Below are 12,841 nucleotides of genomic sequence, written 5' to 3' on the forward strand. Positions count from 1 at the left end.
TTTTTACTGCAAACCACATGCCATTGCAAAGCTTTGGCTGGTTTATATTTCACAACATGATAATTGGGATGCCAATTTTCAATTGCAGTACGTGCAGTGGCATCCCTGGTAGATCAAGTGAATTCAAAAATTCTGTTGGATAATTAACTGCTTCATCTGCTTCCAAAACAATGTTGATAAACTTGTGTGTGACTGCCTCACTTTGAATGTTAGACTGAATAATATTGTTAAGTTTGTAGATGTCTTTGTTCTTGGCCGCAAGAATAGCTCATTTACTCAGCCAATCGTGATTCTTATAATTGGTTTGAATATTGGGAGATACTTTTTCAACCAAGTCTTCTTTTGACGTCACTAAATTGCAGAAGTTATGAGGCAATGAAATTCGTCCTGAGGTCAGATCAACTGGCACCTTTCCTTTCCCAATTTCCAGAAATTGATGTATGAATATCTCAGCTGATCGACCGTTTTGCAGCTGGACATGCATATTTGTGGTTAATTTTAACATCTTTACATGTCGCCACAAAGTAGAGTATTTCAGGCAAGCATTTATTTCATCCACTGGTGTCGATCGAGGAATTACAGGTAATGTTTGCCTGAAATCTTCTGCAAGCAATATTAATGCATTCCCAAATGGTGTTTCCATGCAAATCTTGCAATGATCAATCAAGACAAGAGCCTCGAGCAATTTTTTGTGTGCCATTGTGCATTCATCCCAAACAATAAGTTTGCATTTCTGCAATACTTTTCCCATGCCGGATGCTTTGGAAATGTTGCATGTGGGAGTTTTAATGAATTGCATGTTCAATGGCAATTTCAAAGCGGAATGAGCAGTTCTTCCACTTGGTAGCAATGTTGCAGCTATTCCGGAAACACAAAGCTAAAGCTATGTCATTTTGGGATTGAATTGCTGCCAGAATCAATCTAATAAGGAACATTTTACCAGTTCCTCCTGGCATATCTAAGAAGAAGATTTCTCCAACCCCGTTACTGACAGTTTGCATTATTTGATTGCAAATGCCTTTTTGCTCAAGCATTAGCTTAAGAATATTTGATTACACATACAACAAAAGATCACCCATGTTGTACTTTTGTTCACGACACAATTCTACATTGAACGAAACAGCAGCAGATCAATTCAGTGATGGCATTCCCAATTGAGAACTTTGTTCGCGATTTCTAAGCACAAATCTTCGATCATTATCAACGCTTCATTGTAGATTCCTGCTGTGAAATCCATGTTCATATTTGAGTTTTCCTTGAGTATTCAACGAAAATATCTTCAGCCATGTGCAATTTATATTTCTCCCATAACATTGAAATGGAATCGTAAAATATTCAGTAGAGAGTGTGTTGTTTTTATGTCCAACAGATGGCACTGTTTTTCAAAAAAAGCATGTTTTTACCTGTCACAAGTGTGACATCTATATAATAGTAGGTATATAGAAACATAAAAACACACGCATTTTTTAATGCAACGTTGTGTTAAAATTTCAACGCAATCGGTGAAGAACTTTTGGAGATTTAAGATTTTGAACAAACATTTACATTTTTATTTATATAGACTATCATAATGTTATATTTAATGCATTGAGATGACAAATGAAAACAAATAATGTCTATTTGAAAGGAAATAAAATAAGGGCTATTCCTAATTAATATTAAAGCACTTAAAAATAATTTTTTAAAAGTCAATTGAAACATATTAGAATTAACATAAGTTCAGTAAGGTAGCCATTTACCAATAGCTTTCACATATATTCAGAACACTTAGAAAACACAATGATTTGGAAATTGCTGAAAGAATAGATCCTAAAAGTTCCCATTACTGGGGTGGGGGGTAACACTTTTTTCCTTTTGTTTTTTATGAGTTAATAGGTGTTAACTAAATTGTTATCATTTCACAGTATGTGTAAGCCAAGTCATTATGCTATACACATAAAACTTACATAGTACTATATATCAAGTACATCTTAATAAAACTGAAAGAAAATATTTCAGATAAATTTTGCCCATTAATTTCGTTTCAGACTGAACTTGAGAAAATGCTATTTATAATATTTATAAAGATATACAGAAGCTAGGAAATTACCTTAAAAAGTATGGAAACTATATTAAACTCTAGTTAAAGTCATCAAAGACACCTAAAATAAATACAAAATATATGCCACGTTCCTGAACAAGAAACTTATAGTTCTAAAAAATTTCCAAAATCATAAGAATTTATTTTTTAATCCATATAAAATTGGCATAAGACTAGACATATCTCAGTGAAAGAATAGTTAGCCAAGTATAAATATATTATAATTATTATATGTGATAAAATTGCAACACAAGTCAATAATTATGATTGAAAAGGTACAAGGTTGAATGGTAATATAAATATTTTGGCAAAGAACTGAGCACTTCAAAAAAACAGTCCCCTGGCCCTGGCTAGGATGATAAAGCATCATCCTGGCTCACCAAGAATGTGCTTTCTATTCCCAGTCAGAATGCACGGGAAGCAATTTAAGAGTGTACAATTCGATGGAACAACTAAGTGGAACAGTGAGTTGATGTTTCTCTCTCTCTCTCCCTCTTCCTCTCTCTTTCTCAAATCAATGGAAAAATTAAAAATAAAATAAAATTAAAAAGAGTTCCCTGGAGATTTCAAGAAATAATAGCTACAGTTTAAGAACTCTTAATGAGATTAACACCTAGGTGAAGCCCAGCAAAAGAGAGAATTGGTGAAGAAAGAAATGTGGGCAGCCTGACCAGGTGGTGGCACAGTGGATAGAGCATTGGACTGGGATGCAGAGGACCCAAGTTCGAGACCCCGAGGTCACCAGCTTGAGCGTGGGCTCATCTGGTTTGAGCAAAGCTCACTAGCTTGGACCCAAGGTCCCTGGCTCGAGCAAGAGGTTACCTGGTCTGCTGAAGGCCCACGGTCAAGGCACATATGAGAAAGCAATCAATGAACAACTAAAGTCTCACAACGAAAAACTGATAATTGATACTTCTCATCTCTCTCTGTTCCTGTCTGTCTGTCCCTGTCTATCCCTCTCTCTGACTCACTCTCTCTGTCCCTGTAAAAAATAAAAATTAAAATAAAAAAAAAGAAATGTGGGCAAACAAAATACACAAACTGAAAAATTTCTATGAGAAAAAAATTCTAACTTGAAGTGCAAAAATGAAATAGTAACTCAAGACAAAAAGTCTCAATTTTAACATTCACATCTATATAGAAATAATGTAGATCTTATTATGGGCTGAATGTTTGTGTCCTTCCAAAATCCTTCTGTTAAAATCCCCAATGTGATGGCATTAAGAGGTGGGGCCTTTGGGAGGTGAGGATGGAATGCTCCTGAATGGGATTAGTGTCCTATAAAAACACCTCAGAGAGGCTCCCACTCGTTTTTCCATGTGAGGACATGACAGGAAAACAGCATCTATGAATGGAAAGAAGGCCCTCCCCAGACACGGAATCTGCTAGCACCTTGTTCTTGGACTCCTCAGCATGCAGAACTCTGAGAAATAAATTTCTGTTGTTTAAGCCACCCCATCTGTGGTATTTTTGTTATATCACTGTATACCATTGGATTGTTATAGCAATTCAAATGGATTAAGACATATCTACACAGTTAAAAAATAGTAATTTTTATAAGAAATATTATAATACAGGATATTTGCTTATTTCCAAACAATAGAATAAAGGTATAATGGTATAATCTTTAAAAATACCAGTTAATTTGTGACTGTGACCAAATAGTTGTCTGTGAAACTCAAGTACAAAAATATCGCTGGCAATGTTGTCAATTAATAAACATATAGTAATTAATTAATAACCATTATTTATTCATAAACTGCAAGGGAAAATTGCATATTTTTTTCCTGAAGGAATAAAAAATGAAACACTTTGCTACTCTGAGCTACTAGGAACCCTTTCTAAACTTCAACTGTAACAAGCACATAGCAAAGTCACTTGTACAAAAGGCTGTCATGATGTGTAAAATTGTTTAGGAAAAGCAAGACTGACATGTACGCATGGGCCTGTAATGGACCAAGGAATATGTGTGGGCCTTTGTGTTTCTAAATTCATTTGGGCTTTACACAGCAATAATCCCATGAGGTTAACAAATGTACCCATTTCATTGTTAGGTAAATTGAGTGTCAAGAGGTAGAAATCTGACCAAGATTATACAACCAGTAGTTGGAAGAGTTCACTTCAAAACCCAGTTCTCTTCTGAGTCCAAGTCCAGGCATTTTACAATATGTTCATCCCTGATGTCACTGTGCTGCCAGGGCTCTTGAGTGCCCAAGATGAGCACTTTTACCTGTCTGTGATATCAACCTACTGCCAATGGGTTTCTACTCTCTGTCCTTCACTAAACTAGTCTCCTAACACAAATAACTCTCTTCTGCCAGTTCCCTTTCTTAGGTGATGATTGCTGTTTCCATCAGAAACCTAAATCGCTTTGTATGCACACTATTCTTTCTTTATTAACTCACATTCCCTTTTAGCTTCAGGTAGAGCCTTTCTTTCCTAGGAGAAGGCCCCTCTCATTTCAGTCTACATTCCCCCACACTCCATGTTTTTACAGCACTCATGTCAGCACCAAGTGTTCCTCTCATCTGCACAGAGCCCTTAAATAGAGTTTGAGACCACAACCCCACACACTCTGTGCCATCCTGCTGGAAGACAGCAGCGTACCAGTCATGCTGCATTTGGGTTTTAAACAGCCTCGGTCTAAAAAGCAAAAACCCTGATGTCCTTACAGGGGACAGTCCCTGAGTTGTCACTGAGCAGTGGCTTTGCCTCACTGCTCTCCAACAACATAATGATCTTCAGACACCTCATTCCCTCAATAAAAACATCTTTAACTGCGGAAAGTAGGAAAAAAAAAACAATTGGGCTAAATTTTCTCAGAGGATCTTACTGCTTTTCAAAGCTCATTTATAAATTTATCTCTTCTCCTATCCTGCCCACAACCCCCACAAATGCACAGGCATATCACTTTTTTCCCAGAAATTAGTGATTTATAAAGAAACCAATTATTTTTTCCAAAGCAATCCATAATTGCGTTTTCAAAGCTTGATGGTGTTACAGGCAACACAGTCAAATGTGAACACATGAGAGGGTTAGATGATGTGCCCAGCATTGTCTCATTAGTGGTCAAGTTCAGCAAAGACACTGATGTTTTCAGGACTGTTCATTGAAACCCACTTATGTCTTTAGAAAAGAAAGAAAATCAAATTCTTTTTTTTTATTATTCAGTGAGAGGAGGGGAGACAGAGAGACAGACTCCCCACTTGTGTCTAGACTAAAAACTACAGGGCAAGCCCACGAGGGGGCAATGCTCTGCCTGTCTGGGGCATTGCTTCATTGCTCAACAACCTAGTTCTTCTTAGTGCCTGAGGCAGAGGCCATGGAGCCATATTCAGTTCCTGGGGATCAACTCACTTCAATTGAGTCATGGCTGCAGGAGGGGGAGAGAGACAGAGAGGAGGAGGAGGTGAGAGGGGGACGGATGGAGAGGCAGATAGGTGCTTCTCCTGTGTGCCCTGACCAGGAATCGAACCCAGGACATCCACACATCCGGTGGACGCTTTACCACTGAGCCAACCAGCCAGTGCAAAAAATCAAATTCTGCATGTCAAATCGAACTCCCTGAAACAGAACATGAGACACAGTCAGTGATCTCTCACTTATATCAACTGCAGACAGCCTCCAACAGGTCTCCCCAAATCTCCTCCTAGCACCCACTGCCAACTCTCCACCCATGACCCTCCCATACTGCCAGGCACACCAAGACGGAAGACCTGTTACAGCCTGAGGAGCTTACTTGACCATCCACCACCCGGTCCCTTCCACCTCTGAAACCTCATTTGCACAGCTCTTTCAAATACTTGCACAACAATGACCTCCTTGCTGATTTTTGTTCAATTTGCAGAGCATGTTGCCATCTCTGGGCTCTTGCCTTTGAGTGTCCTCTGCCTGGAGTTCACTTCTCAAAAACATCTGGTTGGTTAACTTTCTTGGCTCTATCAAATTATCCCATCAGTGTCACTTTACAGAGACAACTTCTCTGATCCTTTCCATCACACTCTACCTACCCCTAGTGGTCATTAGGTTTTCTCCCTGGCACTGGTCACTCGCTGGGGTAATATGCGCATGCTTATTCTCTCTCTCTTACATGGGGCAAAGACAGTGTGAGCTAACCAGCACAGTCCCCTTACCAAGAATAGTGCCAGAAATATCTAAATGGTCAAAAGCATGTGATGAATTCATTAATTAAGGCATGAAAAATCAAATCAATCAAAATTATTTAGACATTGCAATTCCAAGTTCGGTTTTAGTTCATAGCTGAATGTTTACTCATGATTCATTCCCCCTCCTTCTGAAACACTTTCTCTTTTGAAATGCCATCCCTTCACCAATGACAGGTACCTTTGGTGAAACTGTCCATCCAAGTGTACTACTGCCCCCTCTGCATTCATCAGAGGAGTGGGCACAAGCCCACACGATCACAGTCGGACTCCCCATCCCTGAAACTAAAACAGGAGCCCCAAAGTCCCCAGTCAAAACAGTTTTAGTGGAAAGATTCCACTGTTGTATCTTGAAGAGACTTCCAGAGCTGCTCTGTTTCATATTATCTCCAGCATCAATAATTCTTCCTTTGGGAGCCCACCAATACTCTTCCATAGATTTCCCCTCTCTCTCCCTGACATTTTCCTTTGATTAATGAGTGTCAATTACTGTTGCTCACAATCTAAAATTCTAACTAATATACAGGATAAGCTTCCATTCCATTTCATTGCCTTTGAGTGTATGACCTAACAGAAGTCTCCCACTCTCTTTTTCTTCTGTCTCATCTCTCTCCCCAGTGTCTGCTCTGCACACACACCCCAATTTCTCAGTGCCCTGGAATTACTGCCACCCTACCTCTCTGATGACGTCTCCTCGGTGTGCCCTTTTCAATTACTTTAATGTCTGAAACTCATTGATCCTTCCGCCCACCCAGCACTGCTTACTCTGAGCTGCCAAACTGAGGTGCAAGTTAAGAAGTAATCAACATGATTAAGCCAAATCACACCAAGTTATCAGTAAGCAATAGTTTCTTAATTTTGTCAGGCATATTTGCATTTCTTTATAAAGAGGCTAGGGTTACTCAAAATTCATTCCTTTTTGTTGAACTTGCAGGCAGAATGACAAAGTGAAGATTTCGCCCTGGCTGGTTGACTCAGTGGTAGAGTGTCGCCCTGGCAAGTGGAAGTCCCGGGTTCGATTCCCAGCCAGGGCACGCAGGAGAAGCACCCATCTGCTTTTCCACCCCACCCCCTCTCCTTCCTCTCTATCTCTCTCTTCCCCTCCTGCAGCCAAGGCTCCAATGGAGCAAAGCTGGCCCGGGCACTGAGGATGGCTCCATGGCCTCTGCCTCAGGTGCTAGATTTGCTCCAATTGTAGCGGAGCAACGCCTCCTGATCAGCATGCCAAGTGGATCCCGATTGGGTGCATGTGGGAGTCTGTCCGCCCCCCTCCACTTCGGAAAAATACTAAAAAAAAAGTGAAGATTTCAGAAAAGTATAAGGTAGCCTGCTTTTACAAGCATGTTGTCACAACACTGAAGTTGCCCATCGATCTGGTCATGGTTCAATTAGTCAGAGATAAACAGAGGGCTACAGACCTAACAACCTATCCATCAGTAAACCGGTTTTAATTGAACTAAGTGTGTGTGTGTGTGTGTGTGTGTGTGTGTGTGTGTGTGCATGTGCGCATAGGCCACTCCAAAAATGATTAACAGAATCCCAAAGAGATTTATTTATATTACTAAGTATGGCTAATATACCATAAGAAGACCACTAATTCCCTCTCCCTGAGTTTTGGGATGGGGGCAAAACCAATGATTTGTTTCTAACCAACAGAATCTTGCCAAGGTCAGGTATCTACAGGCCCTGGATTAGGTTATGTAGAATTTCATCTTTAGTAGAATGAAAGACTCTTCCTGGTGGCTTTGAAAATGGAAGATTCCATGTCGTAGAAGGTCTGAGAGAGGACCATGCAGCAAAGGTCTGTGGAACCTCTAAGAAATCTCCACTAAGAGCCATAAATAAAGTAGTAACCTCACTCCTAAAACCACATACAACCAAATTCTGCAAAGAGCACAGGTAAGCTTGGAAGAGGATCTCATGCTCCAGAAAGAAACACAGCCTGTCAAACCAACACCTTGATTGAAGCCTGTGGGACTTGAGCAGAGGATCTGGCCAAAGTTTGCCCAGAGAGATAATAAGTGTGTGCTGTTTTAAGCCACTGAGTTTATGGTAATTTGTTGCACAGCAACACAAAATGAATACCCTAGTCACCAAGGAGACAAGAAGATAAGGAGCACGTTCTGTAGAAGAACAAACATGAATTGCAGATTTAACGCATGCATTGCTCTTTTCCTTCCCAGCTTATCTGTCGTAGTTGCCTCAAAGCAGCGAGGTGAAAACACAGCTTTGAGTGAATATTAAACATCCCATAAAGTGAACTCCCTTCTCCCAACGAACTCTGCTGTTGGGATTCAGGGACTGGACCACAATTACAGTACACTTACCTGCGTCCACTAACTTTAAAAAAGTAAAAAGCCATTCAAAAGAATTTAACTACAAGGAGTCATATATTTTAAATACTTACACTTTCTTTAAAATAGCCAAGAATTCTTCTAACTTCTCCTCAGACTTTTTGGACTTGTATAAATTGTGGCCACCCCGTGCTTTTTTTGCATAGACAGCTATGTTGTGAGAGTCAATGTCAGGTTGTTGGGGCTGACTTCCTTCGCCTTCAGGTAGTTTTCTGAACAAGGAAACAGAAAAGTGTACAGTACAGCATATTGCACACAAAATACTGACCTGAACTTCCACTGTATTGTCAGGAGTGAACATGCACCATTCTGAGATAATTTGACATTTTAATAACATATTCTTTTCCAATGCCTTCATTTTTCAAAATCCTCAAGTAGTGCTATTACACATGTCATTCTTTGAAGTTTAAAAATTAGCATCCGCAAAATACTTTCTACTTACATAACTTTAGTCTAGGTATTATAACTGTCCTAATTGGAACATCTTTCATAATAAATTAAGTGTATGTAATTTGGGGAAATACTTCAAGTCAATGGTTAACATCCTTATCTTTACAACCAGACACTTGTTTTTCAGTGTTTTTAGCACCAATACCATTAAGTGTTACTTTTGTTTCTAAACTGGTAAATTAGGGACATTATAAAAGTGGCCACCACACTTTATTCTTGTATGTAACAGATGTAAGTCCCCAGAGCATACAAGAGTTGATGACGATTCCCCATTCATTCTCCCAGCTCCAACACCTCTTATGAAGAGGTCACAGAAACCTGGGGGCAAAGACTCGAACAAACAATGTCCATCCTTAAGAAAAAAAAAGTAGATGGGGATTCCAAGATGGCAACAGTGTAGGCAGACATTCTAACTGCTACCTCCCAGGACCAGATAGGATTACAACTTAATTTAAGAACAATCATCTTGAAAAACCAACTTTGGACTAAATGAAGAGGAGTCTATAACCAAGAATCAGAGAAGCCACACTGAGACTGGTAGGAAGGGCTGAGACATAGAAAGGGCTGCCCCACTCCCAGAAGCGAGTGGCAGAGGGTCCAGAAGGATTCTCACTATGGGGAGGGTCACCCTGAGAGGTGTGAGTGCTCAGCCCCAAGCCCAGAGCCCCAGAGCTGAGCAGAAACACCCAGACAGCATTTGGCAGTGAAAATAACCCAGGTTTCTGTCTGCAAGAAAGGAACAAGAGCTCTAGGAAAGCTCTAGGAAACAGAGCTCTAGGCTCTGCCTTAAAGGGCCTGTGCAGAAAATCTCGTTCACAGCCATTTAGGGCTCCAGCAGAGGAGAGCTGAGAGGACTAGAGTTGCATGAAGAGAGTATAAGTTGGAGGCCCAGGAGAGACACTGTGAGGGATAGCTACTGGAACCCCTATGCTGAGTCATTCCCAATACCACAGTCACCACCTTTCGTGGGTAGACCAGTCCCCTCCCTGCAGCATCAGCCTGGGAGAAATCAAGGGCCCTGCCCTCGGGAATCCATCTTGCCCCACCCATGGAGACAGAGCCGTTCTGAGAAGTCAGCCAGGAAGAAGGGGGCGCATCAGTGACTCAGTTTCCTGGCATTGAGGATGGAGCTTTCCCCCACATGCTCCCGAGTCTATGACGGGTGCTTTGGATCCAGGGGAGATTAAGTAGAAACTATCCAGACAGTGGGAAGACCACACCTCTGGGTCTCAGAGGCCATACCCACCAAAATCCTGGGGGCAACACCCTACTAAGGTCTGTTAAAAACATCTGAAAAGCTTGACCAGGTGGTGACACAGTGGAGAGAATGTTGGACTGGGATGCGGAAGACCCAGGTTCGAGACCCCAAGGTTGCCAGCTTGAGCGCAGATGCCTGCGGTCAAGGCACATATGAGAAAGCAATCAATGAACAACTAAGGTTTCACAATGAAAAAATGATGATTGATGCTTCTCATCTCCGTTCCTGTCTGTCTATCTCTCTCTCTGACTCTCTCTCTGTCCCTGTAAAAAGAAAACAAAAAAAAACCAGTCTGGAAAGACTGACAGCTGGGGCGGAGGGGTGAAACCACACCCACCACCCTTCCTAATCCCTGAATTGCTTCAGGCTCTAGACTTAACCAGAGGTTTGTTCAGTGGCAGAGTCCAACAAGTAGCCAGCAGACAAAGGCTGCAGGTGTTGGGGCTGAGATAACCTTAGCCTTTTGCGGACCTTCCCCCGGGCCCAGAGTGGGTAAAAGCCCCCCTAGGTGTGTAGCTGATATTTCCACATGCACCTGGGCCCAGCAGAGGCAGCCACAAACTCCAGATTGCTGGTAGCTGTGAGAAGGTTGCTAAAGGCCAATCTCAGGCAGAGTCTCCCACTGGTCTACACCAGGTTCCTACCAGGGAGGCTCAGGTCTGACACATCCAGTGGCCAACTGTGGAAAGCATCGGTTCAGGACCTAACAACCCTTGCTGGTGGCATGTCCTAAGGAAGGGTTCCTCGCATCTGGTCTAGCTGAGGAGAGTTCCACTCTCTGTAAACACAACTGGCACAGTGACTCATGTGCATTGGATAGGGTGGAGCTTCACAGTCAGATGGCCTGATGCTGAATATCCTGCTCTGCTGGGCTAGATTCCACAGGGGGAAAGGAGAGAGGTTTGGAGCATGGACATTTAACATATAAGTCCCTGTGAGTTTATTTTGGGGTCTGGTCGAGGGGGTTAGCCACTTTCGGTGGGGGGACACAGCCGCAGAAGAGGACTCTCTTAGTTTTCCTAAGACCAATGTCTCACCAGCTAGAAGAACTTCTGCAGAAGGGACTGTCAGCCCCACCCAATCTGAACCTGCTACTCACCTCACTGGGGAGAAATAAAGTTTGAGTATCCAGCAGTGGCTGAGGAATGAGGCTCTAGAGTAGGAGCCACTTTCCCTGTACTGAGCTCCTGACCAAGAGACCCCTGAAGTAGGGGGTCCCACTAATATTGTATTCCCAACCACAGTTACCCTGACACAACAAGCTTGCAAATTGTAGAGAGGATGGTTGGGTGACACCAGTCTGAGCCAACACTATAGTCTTTCTACAGAAGACTCTGTGGGAAGACCAGGCAGCTGAAAGAGAAGGGGCAGCAGCTGAAAAGTGGAAGCAAATCTTACAAAGCTTGGGGCTTCTACAGAGCTGCTGTCATCTCTAAGCAGGAGGAAGCTGATCCTTACACACAGGTTGAACCCTCCCACACTATCCAGGCACAGAAAACACAGACACAGACAGAAAAAAGTTCAGTAGCTGCAAACAGGTAGCCCACAGCAGGTTACAAGCAACCGCTGATGCCAACCCAAGAACACCTAGAACCAAGACAACCAGTAGTACATGACAGATAGGCAGACAGATCAATGGAACAGATCAGAGAATCCAGAAATAAACCCACACCTTTATGATCAATTGATATTTGACAAAAGAGGTAAGAGTATACAATGGAGTAAAGACAGTCTCTTTAATAAATGGTGTTGGGAAAATTGGAGTAGTACATGTAAAAAAATGAAACTAGACTACCAACTTACACCATTCACAAAGATAAACTCAAAATGGATAGAAGACTTAAATGTAAGTCATGAAACCATAAACATCTTGGAAGAAAACATAGGCAGTAGACTCTCTGATATCTCTCATAGCAATATTTTTGCCAATTTATCTCCACAGGCAAGTGAAATAGAGGACATGATAAACAAATGGAGCTATATCAAACTAAAAAGCTTTTGCACAGCAAAAGGCACCATTAACAAAATTAAAAGACAGCCCACACAATGGGAGAACATATTCACCAATACATTTGATAAGAGGTTAATAACCAAAATTTATAAAGAATTTCTAAAACTCAACACTAGGAAGGTACACAATCCAATTTAAAAATGGGCAAAAGAACTGAATAGACACTTCTTCAGAGAGGACATATTGATGGCCAATAGGCATATGAAAAACTGTTCAATGTCACTAATCATCAGAGAAATGCAAATTAAAGCCATGATGAGATATCAACTCACATCTGTCAGAATAGAACTCATTAATAAGTCAACACATAATAAGTGCTGGAGAGGGTGTGGAGAAAAGGAACCCTCCGGCACTGCTGGTGGGAATGCAGACTGGTGCAGCCACTGTGGAAAGCAGTATGGCGTTTTCTCAAAAAATTTAAAATGGAACTGCTTTTTGACCCAGCTATCCCACTTTTAGGAATATATCCTAAAAATACCAAAACACTGATTCAAAAGAAGATTTACACCCCATGTTTATTGCAGC

At 41.5% G+C, this 12,841-nt stretch overlaps 1 protein-coding gene across 1 annotated transcript in view; it reads right to left on the bottom strand.

Annotated features, from left to right (window-relative positions):
* CNBD1 (cyclic nucleotide binding domain containing 1) overlaps positions 1-12,841 on the bottom strand; it is a 342,163-nt gene that overhangs the window by 307,570 nt on the left and 21,752 nt on the right. Inside the window, exon 4 of the mRNA XM_066372735.1 lies at positions 8,651-8,809. Within this exon, the coding sequence (XP_066228832.1) occupies positions 8,651-8,809 (159 nt within the window). The remainder of the gene's footprint in view (positions 1-8,650; positions 8,810-12,841) is intronic.

The sequence above is a fragment of the Saccopteryx leptura genome, chromosome 3 (assembly GCF_036850995.1).
Source record: "Saccopteryx leptura isolate mSacLep1 chromosome 3, mSacLep1_pri_phased_curated, whole genome shotgun sequence".
Taxonomy (NCBI): Eukaryota; Metazoa; Chordata; class Mammalia; order Chiroptera; family Emballonuridae; genus Saccopteryx; species Saccopteryx leptura.